At 53.0% G+C, this 19,875-nt stretch overlaps 1 protein-coding gene across 1 annotated transcript; it reads right to left on the bottom strand.

Moving 5' to 3' along the window:
• Nucleotides 1-67: 67 nt before the first annotated feature.
• Nucleotides 68-17,570, bottom strand: PSD (pleckstrin and Sec7 domain containing). The gene is made up of 16 exons (XM_036735465.1): nucleotides 16,905-17,570; nucleotides 16,556-16,658; nucleotides 15,235-15,583; nucleotides 14,209-14,652; nucleotides 12,742-12,936; nucleotides 12,320-12,400; nucleotides 11,891-12,003; nucleotides 11,383-11,441; nucleotides 11,172-11,261; nucleotides 7,320-7,363; nucleotides 3,161-3,351; nucleotides 2,865-2,935; nucleotides 2,478-2,635; nucleotides 2,156-2,300; nucleotides 1,652-1,801; nucleotides 68-1,109 (listed from the first exon to the last, which is right to left on the bottom strand). The coding sequence occupies exons 1-16, from the start codon at nucleotides 17,568-17,570 to the stop codon at nucleotides 876-878; spliced, it is 3,093 nt and encodes a 1,030-aa protein (XP_036591360.1). The 3' UTR covers nucleotides 68-875.
• Between the last annotated feature and the right edge of the window lie 2,305 nt (nucleotides 17,571-19,875).

Raw genomic sequence — 19,875 nt, 5'->3', positions numbered from 1 at the left:
TCATGTGATATATCTATGCCAGCTCCATGGAGGCCTTGCCATATGGATACAGGAAAGAGTAAGGATGTAGCCGGGGGCTCCAGAGCAGGTTTTAATTGTGTCAGGGACTATACAGAAGGTGGGGTTGGGAGGGGCAAAGGTACCAGAAGAAGGGCTTTTGGGTCACTGCCCCTCCCCCAGCACCCCTGCCACAGGTCTTATGTACAGGGGGCATTGAGGCCCTGCCAGAAACTGCATTATCTGGGGGCCCTGTGTCCACCCCACCCCACTCCAGCTCTAGGGTGAGAGAAAGCCCTTGTGGGTAAGAGAGAGAGAGAGAGAAGGAGAGAGGGAGGGAGGGGGGAGAGAGAGAGAAGAGAGAGGAGAGAGGGAGAGAGAGAAAGAGAGGAGAGAGAGAAAAAGAGAGGAGAAAAGGAGGGGAGAGGAGAGAAAACCAGCTCGGCCTACAGCTGAGGGCCCAGAGAGGAAAGCCTGAGAGACTCAGGCCTCTCATACCCCTGGGGATGCCCACCATCCCCCCAGGACAAGGCCCGAGACAGGGGGGATTGCTGGTGTCTGGGAGAGGGGTCCAGGAGGCCCAAATAGAAAGCAGGAAAGTGGGGCCCCCCAGCATGTGCCCTCCCCCCCAAAAATGTCATTGAAAGGTCCCTCCCTCAACCCTCCCACCATTGAATAAGAAAAAGTGCAAAATGGTATCACAAAATGGGGAGCCTGGTGGATGGCCCCAGCCCCTGGGGCTTAGCTTGGGCAGTGTCCACGGTGCCTTCGGGGCCCCGCGTCCGGCGCAGTCAGGCCCTGGCTGGGGCAGGGTCAGAGGTCATGCAGGTGGCCGGCTGGCGGTTGCTGTCCCCTCCCTCCTGGCCCCTACCCACGGGTCAGGGTTTCTGCCGCCCACTGCCCCCTACCCGGGGTTCAGGACCAGAGCGGTGCAGCCTGGTGTGTGGAGGTGGCTCGGGCTGCAGAGTGGGACTGGAGCAGGATTCAGGGAGCCCATCCTCAATGACCCCTGGCACAGCCTGGCACAGCACAGCCTCCACAGCCTCCAGCTCCTCACTGCCTGCCTTCAGCTTGGCCCGAAGCAGTGCTGCATAGGTGCCATAGCGAGATTTCTGAGAGAGGAAGAGAGCAGGGAGATGGGCATATGAGAGCCACACCTCAGTTCCCCAGCCCCTAGAGCCCATCGCTGCTCATGACCATCTCTCCCGAATCTTACCAAGGCTACCTCTGGGTTGTGTCAGAGGGCCCAGGATTGAGGCCATTCAAGAAACCTCATTGCCATCCCAGGGGCTTGAGCCCCTGTGACTGGGCATGTTGAGGGCTTGGGAAGGTCTAAAAGGTGAGAGTCACATGTTGTTTGTGGGGAGCTGGGAGTTGGGCTAAGGTCTCACAGAACATCCCTTTGAGGCCATCAAGCTAATCCCCTCATCTTGCCCATGAGGAAACTGAGGCATGGAGTTCCAATTTGTCTCCATTCACCTGTTCCCTGAACACGGGGCTCTGCACACAGCGAATGTTCAAGAACTCCTCACCAAACTGAACTGAGAGGGATTGGGGTGGAAGGGGCAGGTTGGGAGAGCCCCTATGGAACTCTGGGCACGAGGGGCTCCTTTTTGAGGGAAAGGGAATCATTGAGTGTTCGGTGTCCCCACACCTCAAATTCCAGGTAAGCTTCCTTCTGCCGCTGTTCCTCAGCCTCCTTGCTCTTCCCTTTCCTGTCTGGCTGCTGTTGGTGGGCCTTGTGCTCCCGAAGCTCAGATACCATGGCTCTCAGTTTGGCTTCATGTGTCCTCACCTGCTCCTCCTGCCCAGGGAGGGGAAGGAGGCCTAGTCTCAGTGGGGCCTCCACATCGTCCACAGTCCCACATCCCTCAGGGCAGAGAGCAGACTCGGGGCATTCTCAGGAGATGGAAAGTGCCTGGATGGGGCTATTTTCTAGAAGACTATAGAATTTAGAGCTGGACGGGGTTCAGAGATCACTGAGTCCAAAACCCCCTTGTTTTAGGAACTGAGACCTGGGGAGAGGAAGGGATCTTGCCCAAGATCACTTCAGGGGAGGGTCGTGACGCAGGCAGGATTCAAACTTTGGGGTCCTTGGACAACAAATCCAGTTTTCTCTTCTCCGAAGAGAGAAAGTTAGGGGAGGAGAGGGCATTACCTGGGAGAGGCGGGTGGCAGAACTGGGCAGCAGAGGGCGACTGAATTTCTTCTGAGAGCTGATGGCAGCTGGAAAGGGGGGGGCAGAGAACATGGCCGCCACCACATTGATGCGGGTGATCCAGGAGTGCATCTGCTCCAAGCTCCTAGGGGTGAGGTGGGGACAGTTCTCTAAGGCCTGTGTAAGAGACCCCCTCACCACTTCTTTCCGAGCTGGGGGCTGCGCTGACTTGGCGGGAAAGACTCCAAGTCTGGCCAGGGTGAGGCCTCGAGGGTCTGGGGGCTCTAGACTGGACATGACTGGGTCCAGGGCTATGACTCACTGTGCCTGGAAAAGGAAAACCCTCCAGTCTGCTGTGCGCAGGTAGAATACGTGGGGTCTCTTGCTGTAGTCACTGGCTCGGGTAGCCAGGGCATGGTGGATGCTGATGGCGTTCTTCAGTTCTTCCTCCACCAGAGCCGTGCCTGGCTGGTACTCCTCCTGCCAATGCAGACAGCCATACCCAGGCACAGACACAGTTCAGGCCTGCCCCAGGGCCTACCCCATCATCCCTGAGGGACCCATCCCCCAGTGATCTTGCTTTCTCACTCTATATTTTGAGCACACATATATCCTCCAGGGCAAGGCTAAGGATGCACTGAGAAACCCCAATCAGGCCCAGCCCTTCCCCTGCCCTCCACTCCCCTGGTTCCCTCCCATTCCCTGGCACCTTCTGTAGGTAGAGGATCATCCCCTTCAGAATGCCATGGAAAGCCTTCCAGCCACGCTTCCCCCGGGGTGCTGGGGGGAAGAGTTATGAGGGACAGATTCACAGATATGGCCATGGAAGAGGAGAATGACACCACCAACCCACCCTGTTCCCACCTCATTCAGCTCAACTGGCTGAAATCCAGAAAAAGGGCCCCTTTGGGGACCCAAGTGCCCCCACCCTTGTCCCAGCATTCTCCCCCTCCACACAATGGGGATCACTGCCCAATCCTCTTCTCCCCTGCCCCGGCCACGTACTTTTCCTGCAGTCAGGGTCCGCGTGCACCTTGCGCACCAAGGGGCCATGTTTGTAAATGGCAGCACCAGGCTCTGGGGACAGGTCCAGGAAAGGGCTGGAGCCACCACCACTGCCACCACTGACCCTCTTGATGACCTTGGGGTTTGGGTCAGCCAGTTCAGACAGGGAGCGGCGGAGTTCCTCTTCATCACTGCAGGACAGTTAACTCAGTATCTCTCTGGGCCACCCTGCCACCCTCTAGCCTTCCTAGGTTCCTCCCAGCTCTGGCTATGAGCTCCTTCTCCCCCATGACAGCCCTTAGCCAAGGCTTCTCCCTTAAACCAGGGACAATATGAGGGCAGAGGCTGAGCCTCCCTCATTAAATCTGAAACCTGAAAACCTTACGCTCGCAAAATAAGGCCTTACACGTAGAGACTGTGCTCAAGAAGTATCTGCTGAATAAATCAGTGGCTTGACTATTGCAAGAGCTTAATTGCAGATTCCCTAGCTCCAGTCTCTCTCTCCAAACCATCCTGCACAAATCGACTGAGTCATCTTAAAACAGTTTGCATCATGACACTCTTCTGCTCAACAATGTTCAGTGGTTCTCCAGTGCTTATTACATCAAATTCAAACTTCTCCGATATTTGAAGCCCTCTGCAAGCTGACCAACCCAGTTCATACCCACCATGCCAACTACCATCTCCTTGGCAACCATACTGAAGAATCTGGGAATAGTCATGAAGTCTCCTACTCATCCCCTGACCAATTACTTCCAAGATGCTAAGGGCAACAGTCTGAGGATTCAGTTATGTCCAGTGAAGGTCCAGTGTTTCTAGATACTGTACTTCCTCACTACCACTGGGGCCCTTTTTTTTTTTTTGATGATGAATGAGCAGGCCCAGCAACCTTGTGCGCCCTATGACTGATTGGCTAAGCTGTCAGTGAGCATTAGTTCAGTCAGCAACACCAATTAAAGTGATTAAATCTACAGCTCTGCCAACCAATGACAACACAGGAAGACTAGAAGATTCTAGACAGGGCTTCCTCCGCCTCCTCTTCTTCTTCCTATCAGAGAAGGAGGTAGTAAAGGAAGAAGGAATGAATAATCTGACATACGGCAATTTCCATCTGGGATCTAGAGCAACCAATGAGAGATGTTGGGGGCAGTGAGAAGAAGAGAGAGTAACGGTCTCTGGCCCCTTTAGATAAGAGTATGTAGTGCTACCTCTTATGTAGGGACCCATAACTGCTTGTTGGCCCCATTAGTACAAAATTCTTCCATTTTGGTCCCTTTCCTTGTCTCTCTTCACAGCATCCCTCGTTCCTCTCTGAAGGCCAGCCCTTCTCCAGGTATCCAAAAGTAACACATCCTTCAAGACAAAGCTCAAAACTTCTCTCTGGGAACACTAGGAAAACTGGTGGTCACCCTGCCTTACACTGATCTTTTATTCCCCTGGACTCGTAGATACTGATTCACCACATAACTGAGCAAACTCAGCTAGTTTATTCTTTACTGGATTTATGTTCATTCCTTCCCTCAACAAATGTTTACTGTGTACTAATTATGTGCAGGATAAGGGAGTTCAGAGAAGTAGAAAGCACAATCCTAGCAAGATTAATATCAAACAAATCTGAATATAGTACTTAAAGCAATAAAAAGAAATGGCTTCCATCTGGGTTAAATTAGGGAAGATTTCATGGAAGAGGTGTCATTTTAGGTAGAACTTGAACGATGGTAGAATTTTTTTTAAGCAAGCAGAGACGGGAGAGATGACACTCCAGACCATGAGCATGAGTACAGAGCTGAGAAAGCATGGATTGTGCTGGAATATAATTTGCCTACAATAAAGATGAGAGATAAAATTGTAAAGATAGATTAGGGTCAGATTAGGGAGAGCTTTGAATGCCATGCTAAGTAGTCTAGGTTTCATCCTATGGCCAATGGGGAAACATTGAAAGGTTTTGAATACAGCAATGTGAGAACATGACCAGACATACTTATGCTTTAGTATAATTAATTACTCTGGCAGGGATTTGTGAGCTGGATTATAGGAAGGAGAGTTAGGAAGCACTGCAATGATCTTGGTGAGAGATCTGTGAATTACAAGGGTGATAGCAGCAGAAATTAAAAGAGGGAACAAACTGATCTAAGAGATGTTGATGCCTGTTTGGATAAAATATCAAGGAAGAGGGAGGCGTCAAAGATGACTGAGGTTTTGAGCCTCAGTGACTGAGAGAATAGTGAGGCCATTAATAGAAATAAGGAAGTCAGGTCAGAAGCAGGCGCTGCTTTTTTTGGGTGGAAGATGCTGAGTTTGGTTTTGGATATACTGAACTTTAGCTACTTGTGGGACCTCCACATCATGCCCTCCATTTGACTGTAAATTCCCTGAAGGCAGGAATTATATTTTATTTCATCATTAGAAACCCCAGCTACTAGCAGTTGGAAATGCAAAGCTTGAGCTGAACAGGGAGGTGGAGGCTGGAGATGTATATTTGAGAATTAACAAACTGAAGCCACAGGAATATATGAGATCATCAGGGGTTAGAGTATATAGAGAGAAGAGGGGAGAACCAAGGACAGAGTCTTGGGATACTGGAAGAAGAAGAGGAGCCAGTGACGGTGGCAAAGGAATGGTCAGAAAGGCAGGGAGAGAAGCAGGCCATATGTGATCACAGAAGCCAAACGAGAAGAAAATATAAAAAATAGGATGGTCAATGGTGTCAATCACACACACACACACACATATACACACACACAAATACACATCAAGGAAGAAGAGAACAGAGAAGAGGTCATCGGATTAGGCAATAAGGGGGTAGGAAAAGGCACTTTTGTTGACTAGTGGAAATGGAGGACAAAGTGCAGTGTTAAATTGTGGAGTGGATAGGAAGTGAGATCAGCAAATACAGACCACTCCTTTTAGAAATGCTACTACATTAGCAAAAGGAGAAGAGAAAGAGGAGACCATAAATTGAAGATGTAGTAGTTCATGTCAAATGAATTGTTCAGTTTTGTTTTAGAACAGGGAGACCTGAACATGTTGTAGGCAGAAGGCAAGGAAGTAAAGCAGAAGAGATTCATTCATTCAATAAGCATTTATTAAGCACGTACTACATTCCAGGTACTGTGCTAGTTCACCAGTATTACAAAGACAAAAACAAAAACAGTTCGTGCCCCCTGAGAAGCTTATGACTCGATAGGTAAAAGAGTGGTAGGTATTGAAAGCAGCAGAGAGGCAGACAGGCTCATTTCCTAATGACTAGAACTGTTCAAAAGTGGAATTGGTTGCCTCCAGAGGAAGTAGCTTCTCCCCACACAGCCCTTGGAGGATTTCAAGTGAAGAAAGCTGGATGACTGTTTTGTTGGGGATGTTTGTGGGGAATTCCTGCACAAGCAAAGCTTGGATTAGATGGCCTTGGCCTCTGAGAGACCTCTCAACTAAGATTCGATGATTCTAAAAGAAGATATATAATGCTGCAAAATCCCAAGAAGAATGAGGGGAGTGGGATCAAGGGCACAGGTGGAATGGTTAATGAAGAGAAAGAAGGAATCCTATTCCTCTGAAGCTGGAGTTTTGAGGTGTGAATGAAGGAAGCTGAGAGAGTAGTTCATGCATGAACTTTGCCTTCCCAGCTAAACTGGGATGGGGAACACACCTCTTTCAAGAGCAGGATCCACATTGTAACACAGAGTTGGGTAGCAGTAAAGACTAGCAGGCTAACCAAGGAGGATTGAGCAAATCCAGTTCCTTCTCTAATGTTGGGGACCACATCTCCTTCCTCAGTAATACCTGCCTTCCTCCCACAATCAAGGAAGGGCCTCTACCTATGTGGGAGGGCACACTAAATTTGCTGTCCAATTGCCCCAACCCTGCTCCTTAGACTTATATCAGCACCCCTTGTAGGTCTCTGTCCTCTCTAATCCCTTCATGTGACCCCAACTTTTCCCTATTCTGTCTCCCTCAAGACCTCCCATTCTTGGATTGGGAACATATCCCTCCCCTTCTTCCCAGAAACCTCCACTGATGCTGTCATAACAGACTGGAAATGAGAGACAGAGCCTGGCCTGATTAGCACCAAAGAAGGAAGAGAGGAGCTGAAGAGGGTGAAGGGGCCCATCATCCAGCTACCCCATCTAGTCCTCCCCGCAACCCCATCTCCCCAGTGACTCACATGGCCCACTGAAGCTTCTCACTCTTGATGGAACTGTACAGAGCCTAGGGAGAGGAGAGGAAGAGACACAGTTCAGAGATGGCCATAGACCAAGGCTACTAACTGCAGTGCCTGCTCCCCAGGAGAACAACCAGGCCCTCCCACCACCACTGCCAAGCTTGGGACAATGGGTGAAGCTAGACGAACAGCTATCTTTTCCTAATCCTGACACTCTTATTAACTGATAAGAAACTGAATAGAGGCTCAGTTTGGGGATGACATCCTGGGAAGAACTCCACAACCTTGCTTCTCAGTTCCTCCCCTTTGCTACCAATGTCAAGAAAGAGAGAATGTCAAAACACACAAACCCGGGGCTGACTTTTGCATCTCCTCCAATGCCTAGAACAGCATTCTGCACACAGTAGGTGCTTAATCAGTGTTTGCTAAATTGGGAAGACCTTTCCAGGGGAGAAATGACCAGGATATTTGGTGGATGGGAAGGAAAGGAGGGGTAGTCTCTCTTCTCCTTCCAATTTCCATCATTCCTTCTCCACTGGAAATGGCACCAGACAGAGCTGCAGGCTTAGGGAAGGAAAGAAGAAGCTTCTGGGGCTGGGACCCCTGCACTCATTAATGGAGGGTGTGAGTATGCGTCTGTCTGTGGGGGTGTCTCTGCATGAGTGTGTGCCTTCCTTGCCTGTGTTAGTGTGACTGTGGGGGTGTTTCTTCTGTCAATTTGCCTTGTGGAGGAATGGTGATTTGTAATGTGAGCATGTGAATTATGTGTGTGATGCTGTGTACATGTGAGTTGTATAAAGATGTGAGGTAGGGATGCAAGTACACAGGTAATGTGTTTGGGTGGGGGAGGTCCTGGTGGCTCCCTGTGTGTCCGGAGGCCTGAGCATATCGTGTGATGAAACAAACACCGATGTCTCCTATACATGCACTCAGGCACACGACCTTCCTATACACAACATTTACTCAGGCACACGACCCTCATATATACAACATCCAGCTCTCGTCCCCAACATTCACACACATCTTGGATACATATTCACAACTTGACACCCCCACAGCCACCCTCACGGGCAACCCTAACACCCTCATCACAACAAATCACCACACAAACACAGCTCCATCACCGGCTACCTCCCTCCACAGACACTACTCCAGCCTCCCTACCACCCAAAAAGCCTCAGCTCCAGACACAATCGGGCCCCAGCCTCCAACGCAGCCACGAGCAGAGTCCTTCTTGGATACCCCCATCCCCACCCCCAGTCATCATCCTGGTTCCCTCCCTCATCCCAGAGGTTGGGAAGGGGTGGCTGACCCTGAGCCGTCCCCAGCCACCTCCTCTTCATTCTCAAGCCTGCCCGCCTGGCTGCTGCTCGCTCCGTCCGTCTGTCCCTGCGGGGGCGCGTCAGTCCAGTCCAGCGGTGGCAGCGGCCGGCGCTGTGGTGCCCAGCAGTGCGAGATGACGGGTCCACCGCTCTTCCCCCACCCCACCCCACCCCCCCAGCTCCCGCCCGCCCTTACCGTCTTCTTCTTCTTGCGGCTCTGCAGGCGGCTGACCACCAGGTCGGTGTAGAGCACCGGCTTGAGGCTGCGCGAGCGCTGGGGCCAGCCATAGCAGAAGGTCTCGCCTCCGCGGTAATTGCGCCCGTAGCGCACGGAGCAGAGCGAGCGGGAGCGCAGCCGCCCGGCGCTGCTGTGAATGCTGTTGACGCCGATCATGCTGCGCCCCGGCCAGCCCGGCCCCGGCCCCGGCCCTCAGCGACCCCAGGTCCCTCCTGTCGCTGCCGCCATCCCCGGGCCCTGCGCCCCCAGCCCTCCTTCCACCCCCACCGTACGAACGGCGCAGGGACCCGGGCTGGGGCCGGGGCCGCAGATGTTCAGCACTCCCCTCCCCCTCTCCGGCACGCCCCCAGCCCCTTCTGGCCCTGAAACGGACCCAAGGGAGCTGGAGAGACAGCGGGAGACCTGCGGAGGGTTGGGGAGAGACTCAGAAAGGAACGGACCACGGCGGTGGCGGCGGCGGTGGTGGCGGCGGCGCTGGTGCTCTCAGCTCTGCAGCAAACCGAGAGGGAGGCGGCGGGGAGGGGGAGAGTAGAGGGAGGGGGAATGGAAGGAGGAGGGCGAGAAGAAGGAGAGGGAAGGAGAGTCCCAGGCAGGGAGTGGGGGAGCGCTAAGGAAGCGGGGGGTGGACTGCGAGAGGAGGACAAGGAAATATGGGGGGAGAGGAGAGGGCAGTGGGAGAAGAGGGGCTTGAGTAGGGTATGAAGGGAGGGACAAAGCTTAGAGGGTGAGAGGAGGGGAGGGGAGAGGGGAACTGGGCGGGGGCTCCCGTACTGGATGGGGCTGGGGAGGGGGGGAGATGGAGAAAGCCTGGAGAGGGGGGAGTTTCTAGGGATCCTACGGAGATGGGAAGGACAGCAAATATTAACCACAACCCTTATTTTAATTTTGATGTCAGGCTTTCCCATCCTTCCATATTCTGAGCTCCATAACTGGAAATAGGATGGGGGGAAGGAGGGGAGTGGATTTGATGACCAAAATAATCCCACCCAAGAGGTGGACTAGAAAGAACTCGGGTGTACCCAACCCCAACCCAGACCATAAACAACACAAGACACACCCAACTTACACCTCACAGGAGTTGGAAGACAGATCTGCTCAACTCACAGACACACCCCCTGCTCACACAAGTCTCACAATCAAGCCCCTGTTGCAGGTGTGCGGTGTGTGTCAGTAGGATGGAGAGGAGGATGTAGGTCAGGCTACAAGTGTCTGGCGGGTGGGAGCTTAATGTGTAAAGATGCCTTCCCACCCTAACCCTACAGCTTGGAGGTTATTAACCTTCAGTTCTCACTTAGCCCCTCCAGTGAAACCCAAGGGTACAAAGAAGAGTCTGGGGATGTGGATAGCGGATGGGGGTGGAGGTAGGGGGAAAGGGTGGGAGGGAAGGAGATGGGAAGGATGCTCCACTCTCCTATAAGCCACTATTCAAGGCAGTCTCTCTCACTCTCCTCCTCCTCCCCTGTTCTTCCCTGCCCAGGGCCCTGTTCTGGCCTAGGTTTGTATGCCTGGAAAACTATGCCACAGTGGAAAAAACACTAGCCTGAGAGACAAGAGACCTAGTATAGGGTCCCTTGGCTGTTTCTCACATTTAACCCCCACCCCTCTGCTGCTATTTCCCCCTATTCTGCTCAAAGTAGAATATGATTCAGATGACAAAGCTCAGTGCTGGAGAGTCAGGAGATACGGGTTTTAGTACTGGCCATATCGCTGTCTCACTTTATGGCCTTTCTCAGGTCCCTTTTCCAGTTCTGACATCCTATGATTCCACAGACAGTGTCACTCTAGGAGTCCAATGGTATGTGTATGAACCCCTTCTCCACTTCCTCCCCCAGGGATACAATGATTGGATCCAGGGAATGGAAACCAAAGTGGGGGAGTGCGAGTGACGGTATAAATGAGAGCCTTTGGGGGGGGTGCATCTTTGCAAGATGCCACTGCCCTCCCCTTCCTCTTCACTAGTGACTCTCAGAGAGCTTTGCACAGACAGACTGCATGGTTAGGACACATTAGCACAACCCTGGAACAGACTCTCCAGCGTAGGGCTTAGCATTTGCGTGACTAGTAGGGAGGGGGAGGAGCTCAGGGTCTGAGTCACAAGAGCATAGAGTCCGTAGAGTCAGAAACAAAGTCCCCCCACTCCCTGTGTGTGTGTGGTGGAGGGTGGAGAGGTTGTGGTTTGAGTCTTCAGGCTAGTTTCAGATGTAAACCAGCTCCCTCCCCAGATGTGATCCAGCCTCCTCCCACAGAATGTGGCCCCAGTTTCCTCTCCAGATGGTAGCCCAATTCTGCCCCTACCTTGAGCAACTCCCTCGGGAAGTCACCCCCCTGGTTGAGGCCCTCTAGGTTCCCAATGAAGTCCCCACATGTCATTCGCTTCCCAATGTTCTAAAAGAGATGGGAGACATAGAGAAGCCCATCAGCTTGTGGGTAAATCGGGCAAGTCCTCTTCCCTCTGCCCCTCCCTATGCCTGTAGTACCCTGGGCACCCCCAAGCCTCTCCACTCACATGGCCATGAAGATCCGTGTTCAGCAGCATGAGAGCGCAGGTTAGAGTGTGGGCTCCATCTGGGGAGGGGGGAGCTAGTCAGTATATGCCCCTCTCTGTTTCCTCCACTCCCCAGCCCCACTTAGGGCTTTCTATTCCCCCTGTGGTGTTTCTCCTGTACCCCAGGGCTCTGTCCACAAGGTGTATATAGAGGAGTAGAAACCTGACTCAAGGAACAGCCACTCAGCTGAATGACAACAACAGCAAGATGGCTAAACGTGCAGATAAGCTTTCAACATTACAAATGTAGCATGAGTGTTCCCACTGAAGTTCCAAGTCACCCCCAAAGACACGTAAATACTTGTATGCATACAAACAAGTTCATGTTTCTACTTATGTGTCCATTCACACCTAAGCATACCCAGATGCCTAAGTGACTGTACCCTTCTGAACAGTATCTGGGTCTGCGCCTGTGAGAAGAGGGCCCATTCCCCACCCCTCTTACCCCCAAGCTCCCCAGTCCCCTCACCCTCAGAAGACAGGGCCCCAGGGTTACATTGATGGTAGCGCTGGGAGAAATGAGCCAGGACTCTCTCCCGTTCCTGGGTTTCCCCCATCAGAGCCAGCTCCTTCAGAAACACCCTGGGGAGAAGGAGACCCAGGAAAGGATGGAAATCATCACCGGCATGGAATCTCATTGCAGCCCTCTGGTTTCCAGCCCATACCTGAGCCCCCATGCTACCTTGAATGGCACAGGAAGACCCTGGGGAGGGGGAGACAAAGTGTAACACACTGCCCTGGGTGGAGGTGGAGCTGAGACCTGGGCACTTAAACACTGTTCACAGTCTGGTTTTGTCGGGCTTCTTGGGGCTGGGTCCAGCTGGCACATGATGTATGTGTTAGGATGGGGTATCCTCTCCTGGATCCAGCAGATGCTTTGAAGAGGGAGAGAACCCACCTGAGTGCCTGATCCAGACTCATTCCGGTGAAGACAAAGAATTTGAGGTACTCTCCAGCCACCAGCTTACTGAAGTCATTACTGGGGGGGACAAGGCATGAGTGGAGGTTATGCTGGGGGCCTGGAGAAGGAGGTGGCCCTGGGGAATTTCGGAGCCACTTGTGCTGCCCCACACCCAAACAGATTCCCCAAGTGCTCAAGCTCAGTCAGTGGAATTAGTGCTCAGTTAATCAAGAAAAGATTAGGGATAGGGAATAGATCTGGGAACAACCCTAGAGCCAAGACAGTCTGCAAGGCAGGGACCTTTTCTGGGGCTAGGAGAGGTAAAGGGACACCCTCAGGAGCCATGACACCCCCTGGGTCAAGACACCCCCAGGGCCAGGATATCCTCATGGCTCAGCCCTCCCTCCTCATCTCCATACTTCTTCCCCAAATGCCGGGCCACATCAGCCTTCTTAAAGCCGTCCAGGTTGTAGAGACGCTTGGCTAGCCTCTGGGCAGCTTCCAGGTCAGCCTTTTGCCCATTGGACAGGGTATCAGTGCTACCCAGGGCCAGCTGCTCTGTGCTGTCCAACTCCGAGTCAGAATCCGACACCAACTGGCTCAGAGGGGGGTCACTGCAGGGGAATGGCAATGAGGCTCAGAGTGGGCTAAGGAGAGAGGAGCCCCGAATATCCTGGGGTCCTCCAAAAAAAACATCCTGGCCATCCCTCTGCCTCCATCCCAGACAAATGGAGGGGAAGGAAAAGGCTCTTTTCTTCATTGGCCTCCGGTGTCTCAACTCTTCCCTGGAAGTTCTTTCTCAAATCTACCCCACATCTGTCTTGCTGTAGTGTAAGTTCTGGCTCCATCTTCTAACTCTCAGGAGTCTTGGGGCTGGGGTAGGCTGTTGGAGGCAGGCCAGTAGGAAAGAGAAAATGTGCTTTTCTAGGCCTTTGATCTTATCTACCCCTTCTCTTGTTCTAGGGTTGGAGGCTTTGGAAAAATGGTGCTCTCCTAGCCTTCCCTTCCTCCTCCTCCTCCCCACTCCCATCCATCCCACCTCCCTGGGCCACCTGGCCCCAGAGACAGAAGCTGGAAACTCCTGGTTGCTAAGCAACTTTTTCTCCCAGGCCACCCCCTCCAGTTGCCATGGAAACCACACTTCAAGGGTAGCTGGGGGTGGGGCAGAAGTCTTTTTCAGCAGAGGGCAACTCCCCCCACCCCTCGCCTCCCTGCCAAAAGAGGGTCTCACTAAGCATTTGGAGAAAGGGAGAAAGATATGTGAAGCCCTCCTGCCCCCAGAGATTTGCACATACACATCCTCAATTCCTAGTGGAAATGTCCCTCCTAGGCAAACAGGATAGGGATTAGACTAGCTATGAAGAAAGATTTCTGGTGGCAAGGGTCATGAGGGGCTAGAATGTGACTATGAAAATGAAAGGGTTTGGGTACCAGTTTCATCATGGTCAGGGGATGATTTTCTAGGGAATGGGGCTTTCTGAAGAATACACACACATACACACGCACACACACATCTATGACTGCATCTGTTCTTCCAGTCAGTCTCCATCCTCCCAAGGGAAGCATAGTAAGGGCCTTTGCTGATTGCATGAGGACTAAGGAGGGGAGGGGAAAGTTAGGAGACAGAGTAGGATGAAGGTGTTCTTGTTAATACCCACTCCCAAAAGCAGAACCTCTTGTCCTAAGAAACCGAAATATACTACACCCCAAAGTGAGGAAGGAAAAATTGAATAACTCGAGTCTTTCCAAACCTCCCCATGCCCCCTTTCTGCCATCCCACCCATCTTTCCTCCACTACCCCACTCAAATATCCTTCCCTGCCCAGAGTGATTTCTCAGGGGTGTTTGAGGCTAGGGCAGGAACTGATGGTCAATGTAGTCACTCACCTGCCCACAGGCAGAGGTCCTAAACCAAAGCTGTCTTCAGAGTGACAAGGGCTAGGTGGAGCCCTGTCCTGAGTTGAATTGGTCCCTCTTTTAGCCTGTTCCTCCTCTTCCTCACGTTCTGTCCAGGGCCCATCAGCGGCTGAGCTGGTCCCTGAATCAGGTTCCAGTGGAGCTAATGGGGCTGGCAGCTGGGGATCAAGCTGGGGGACCAGATGATTGGGGGGCAGTTCAAAGGTGAAAAAGGGACTCTGGGTGGGGCCTGGTGAGGCTAGGGCCTCCAGGGAGGCCAGGCTGGTGTAGGATGTGCCTTTGGCCCTGTGTGACTCTAGGATGGCTTCAAAGATGCAGCTGAAGGAGTCTGGACCATCTGCAGATGGGCTGGAGCCTGGCAGGAAAGGCAGTGGGGACTTGAGAGGCCCACAGGGACTCATCGTGGCCACTGGCCTAGGGAGTGAATGAATCCAGGGAGAATGAGAAGTCAGAGATGGCCCACTGGTCCCAGGGCTCTACCCCACCCCCACCCCCAGCCCCTGCTCCCTCCCCAACCCAAAGAGCAACAAGAACTAGCTTCTCTCCCACTGCTCCTCTTAGGTTAGCCCAGGTCACACAAGCACAGGCCACATTATCCCTTAAAAAAATCTTTCATCCCAAACCAGGTCTCCCAGCCTAGTCTCACCTTGCCCTGTTCATATACATTCCCCTCCCCCTTCCTCTTCTCCCTTCCCTGCTAATCTCACTCTCCATGATCCTTTCCCCTCCCCTTTCCATTCTATTTTTGTCATCATCTTAGGAAAGGAGATGAGGCTTCAGAAGGACCCTGGGGCCAGGGAAAAGGCATCCCCACACATCTCCATATGCTATCCTACCCTTTTCATGGTCTTTTCCTGGCTCCCTCAGCCCCTATTTCTTCCTTCTCTGATCTTCTACAACAGGACGATCACCATCAAATTCTCCCTCAGCCTCATCCCCACCCCACCCCCCCAGACCCAGTCCTCTGCCCCTGGCCCCCAGCCCTGGCCTGCTCACTGGGCCCCTTCTGAGGCCTCGAACACCTCGTCGTCCACCTCCTCCTCAGCTTCTTCCTCCTCACTGGCACTGTCCAGGCTGGGGACTGGCCGAGGGGCAGGCTGGGGGACTCTGGCTGTACCCAGAGGCTCTGAGCTGGGTTGGCTCTCAATGGCTGAGTCAGCCTCTTCTCGCTCCGCCAGAACCTCATCTATATCCGTCTCCCGGTAGCACCGAAGGGGCACTGCGTCCAGGTCAGTTTCTGAATATTTAGTCACCCGTCCCGTGGTCACCTGTGAGCTATGCCCCAGCCCCTCCTTGGAGACTCTAGCTGATACTTGTTCCCACTCTCGGTCCTGAGGTTGGGAACCTGCAGCACAGATCAAAAGAAGAGAGGGGTGTCAGGGGCAGTCATTCCAGCTACCTTAGCACCTCCAGGGAGGGCAACTCCTCCTCTCACCCCTTCATCTTCTTGTCTTGCCAACCTTTTAAATTACTGGAGTCAGCTTCCCACTACCATAATGGGCCAGAAGTTTGGTGTTTTCCAATGTCTAAGTTCCATCTTTCTGCTGCAAGTACAACTGAGCATCCTCAGTCAGTCTTGAGACCCAAGCAGAACCAGGCTTCCCTTCTCTGGGCCTTATGATCTCCACACTTTTCTTGTTCAGCCTTGTACTGAGCAGGCTGGGGTAAAAGGAGGCAAGGTATATTTCTTCCTGCCAGCCCCCTACCTTCAAGCAGGACCATGGGGCCTCCTTTATACACTGCCTGTCCTTCTCCAGGTGCGGAGTTCAGCCTTAAGACATTTCACATGGGAAGATTGAAGGCTGAAGAAATGCCCTCACTATGGATGGATAAGAACAGTCTCTCCTCTATGTCCTAGAGACAGTATGATACAGTAGAAACAACAGTATAGTTCAGAAGGCAGAGAGCCTTGGTTCCAGTATCACCTCCTACCTGTGTCACTGACTACCTGTGTGGCCTTGGGCAAGTCACTTAACTTCCCTTGGTTTCCTCAACTGTGAAATAAGGGTCTAGGCCACATGAGTTTTCATTCTAGCTCTAAAACTATGATCCTGGCAACAAAGTAGGGGCCTAATAAATGCTCATTAACTGACTGACTATGACCTGGATTCAGAGATGCTGCCATCTTTTAAAACTGGGACTTTGGGAAAGTCATTGAAACATCTATGGGCCTCAGTTTCCTCAGCTGTAAAAAGAAGTTGCTAGATGACCTGTAAGATGCTTTCTACTTCTAAATCTGTGATCAGCCCTGAGCACTTTGTTTAGAGCAGCTCTTTCCCCTGCTTCCCTTCTGATCCAGCCCACTACCCTTCCTTACCTGAGCTGGGGGGGTCCAGAGAGCCAAAGAAGAACTCCCACTTGGCTCGGGCAATCCGCTGGGCATGAGCAGACACTTCCCGGGGAGATGAGCAGCATTCCCCCTGAGACATGGAAATGGGAGACAGATACACACACAGAGCAAAAGGTGGTGACAGAGATAACCAAATACACAGAGACAAAATCCATGGAGAGAGTCAGAAAGAAAAGAAAGAAGAGAGAGATTCAGCAGGGACACACAAACAATGAGATACTCATGAGGGTGAGCCCAAACTTCTGGTTCTAGTGCATCTCAGCACCTTTGGAGGGGTTGGGGGTATAAGGGTAGCAAAGGAGCAAGGATCACATACCTGGTTCTGGCAGTTAATGCCTGAGGTCCCTCGGAGTAGAGTGGTCAGGTCCTCCGGAGGCCCACCCAGACCATTTGGGAGGGAGGAATAGAGGCTATCTCCACCTGTGGATGGCTGGCCTGGGGACCCAGGCAGGGGACAGCATCGGGCAGTGAGGAGAACTGAATTCCCCCCGGCAGGTAGTGGGTCTGAGGTGGAAGCCTCCAGCCGGAGCTTCCGGCCCAAGCCAGAACTAGAACCAGAACTAGGGGCTAGGGTAGGGGCAAGTCGCTGGGGTGGGGATGAGGTACCAGGAGAGGGACACCCAAGGTCCAGGCTTCTACTGAGGCCCCCATTCACTGTCCTCACATTGGCCTTTTCCACAAAGCGGAAGATGACCACGGAGCTTTGTGGTGGCCCAGCAGGTGAGGGAGGGCTCTGGGGAGCAGGTGTACACCGAAGTGGTGTACAGGGTGCTGTCACCCGCCCTAGCTCCCTGCTCCCACCACCAGGCCCCACCACACGTCGAACCAGGGAGCCCATACTGCCATACATGCCCAGTTGGGCCCTCCCACCCCCTGGGGGGCTCTCAGGCATAGGGCCCCCTGGAAGCCATCTTCGAGGGCATCGAGGGGGTGAGATGGCGCAGTCTCCCTCAGAGCAGAAGCGCATGGTTCCCTGGGCCATGCTGGGGGGAGGCCAGGGATTGAACTGGTCAGGCAGGGGAGGCCAGGAGGGTGAGGCCAGCAGTGGGGTTGGGGGAAGGCATGCTCCTCAAACAGGCCTAGAGGAGGAGGGAGAAGACAAGGGTGAGTTGAAAAGAGGAACCTAAGAAAAGACAGTCAATAATCCTTCCTGGTTGAGTCTCACTAAACACCCATTTGAATCTCTACCCTCCCCCACAAGTAAGATGGGGACCCACCCATCCCAAACAGCCCTACAAGCATGGGAGAAACCCAAGGAGTCCTGGACTCCAGTCTAGTCTTCTGCCCCATGCAAAGTACCCCCCATAAACAATTGGTCGGAATGGGGAGGTAAGATGGGGGGAATAGAAGCTATTTCAGGAGACATGTGGGCCTGAGCTCTAGGTGTCCCCATGGCAACCAGGAACAAGTCAATGGGGTAGGGGGGACTGGGAAAGTCTAGGAAGGGGAGATGGCTGTAATTCAGGGCCTGAGTCCCCTGAACTGAGTCCTTTCTGAGTCCTGCTGAGGAGGATGCGTAGTAATGGGAGTGGGGGTGAGAAGGGAGGAGGTTACCCAAGGACAGGCAGAAGGAAAAGAACTTGGGTGGTGAGGGGAAGAGGGGTCTGAATAAAGAAGCACACACATAGATTAGCACACAGCCGCACACACACCTCTTCCACCACTGCTCCCCACCTACCCAACCCCTCAAACAGTTTTGGGTTGAATGTACCTTAACACAGACAAGACTAGGCTGAGCACCTGATTCTGGTCCTGGCATCTAGATGGCCCAGAGAATGGGGCAAAGGTCAGGGTGGACCTTGAGGGTCCTGACTGGTGAGTGTGTGTGTGTTGGGGTGGGGGCTGGTATGCTCCTGCTTCCAGTTTGTCATATCCCTTCCCCCACCTCCTTCTCCTTCTCATCTTTTACTCCCTTGAGGTGAGGCTACCACCCACCCAGTCACATACCCCAAACATATACCACACCATACACTCACCGCTGCTGCAGGCCGAGCAACCAGAGCAAACGAGAGCGGGATGAGGCTTCCTGCAACCGTGCTGCTCCGGCATCTCCCTCCACCCTGAGCTGGGCCCGCCTCCCTCCCCTCCTTCCTCCAGCTCAGCCTCAGGCTCAGCTAATCCCCCTTACACACACACATACACACACACACACACACACACACACACACACACACCTCTTCCCTAGGAGGAGGAGATCGAACCCCACCCCCTCCACATACAGGGGATTCTGAGGGTCTGGAGTGGCTTCTGCCGTGCCTGCCACCGTATTCTTAGGGAAGGAGAGGGATCAAGCTTCTCCAACCCATGTGGACCTGACCACACACTACACAATTCTTTTACATTCTACACAGGCCCTATCTAACAGCATATATATGTCCTACCACATGTCACACATGTTCTCATATATCACTCATGTAGGCTGTGTCCCGTGGTGTGCGCATGTTGCATGTTGCAGTCATTCATGCATTGCTATATGCCGCACATTTTCCATTGCATGCCACATATGACAGATGTTAACAGATGTCCCGTTACACACAATGCAGGGGTTTTGCTATATGCAATACAAGCCCTGTCATACATCACACACGTGCCTTATCACACACAACATTTTACGTGTCCCATGCATGTCTAGTTACACATTAGATACATGCACCACCACACACCTCAGTGTCCTTGCTATAAACCACGTATAGGACTACATGCTGCACACGTATACATTTACATACTGTGCACTGGGCCTATCTACACACCACATACATGTCCTACTTACACAGCACATGTGTGCACCCTGGATTTGCTCTCTGAGGCCACTTTTCCAATGAGCAGGAGGTGAATTCCCTCCAGGAATGGAGGAGTAATTGAGGTTGGGGTAACCCCCTCCCCAAACTGTTGAACTGAGACTGGAACCCAGGAGTCCAGGATCACAAGGGAATACAGGAGGGCCCCCACACCTAAGCCCCTGAAGGCACAGAAAGAGGGGCAGAGACTAGACTGCGGGAGGAACTTCCCAGAGGCCCCAGACGGGATCTGGAGGGTCAGAGTGGAATGAGGAAATGGGGCCTTAAGCTCGGAGGCAGGGGATAGGATGGGGTGACCCCAGGGGGTGACCTTGGCTGGGCAGGGGCGGGGTCTATTTTAGGGGCGGGCGGCCCAGGGTTGTCATAGTAACGCGCCAGGTCAGGGAAGGGGCTGCAGAGTACGGGGCAGTGGATAGTAGAGGGGACCAAGGGGGTGGGTGAGCTTAGGGAAGGGGCGCTACGGGGCGCTCGGGGCTCACCGCGGGAAGG

Source organism: Trichosurus vulpecula, chromosome 8 (genome assembly GCF_011100635.1).
Source record: "Trichosurus vulpecula isolate mTriVul1 chromosome 8, mTriVul1.pri, whole genome shotgun sequence".
NCBI lineage: Eukaryota > Metazoa > Chordata > Mammalia > Diprotodontia > Phalangeridae > Trichosurus > Trichosurus vulpecula.
The sequence above is the reverse complement of the archived record's forward strand: the minus strand, read 5'-3'. Positions and strand labels throughout refer to the sequence as shown.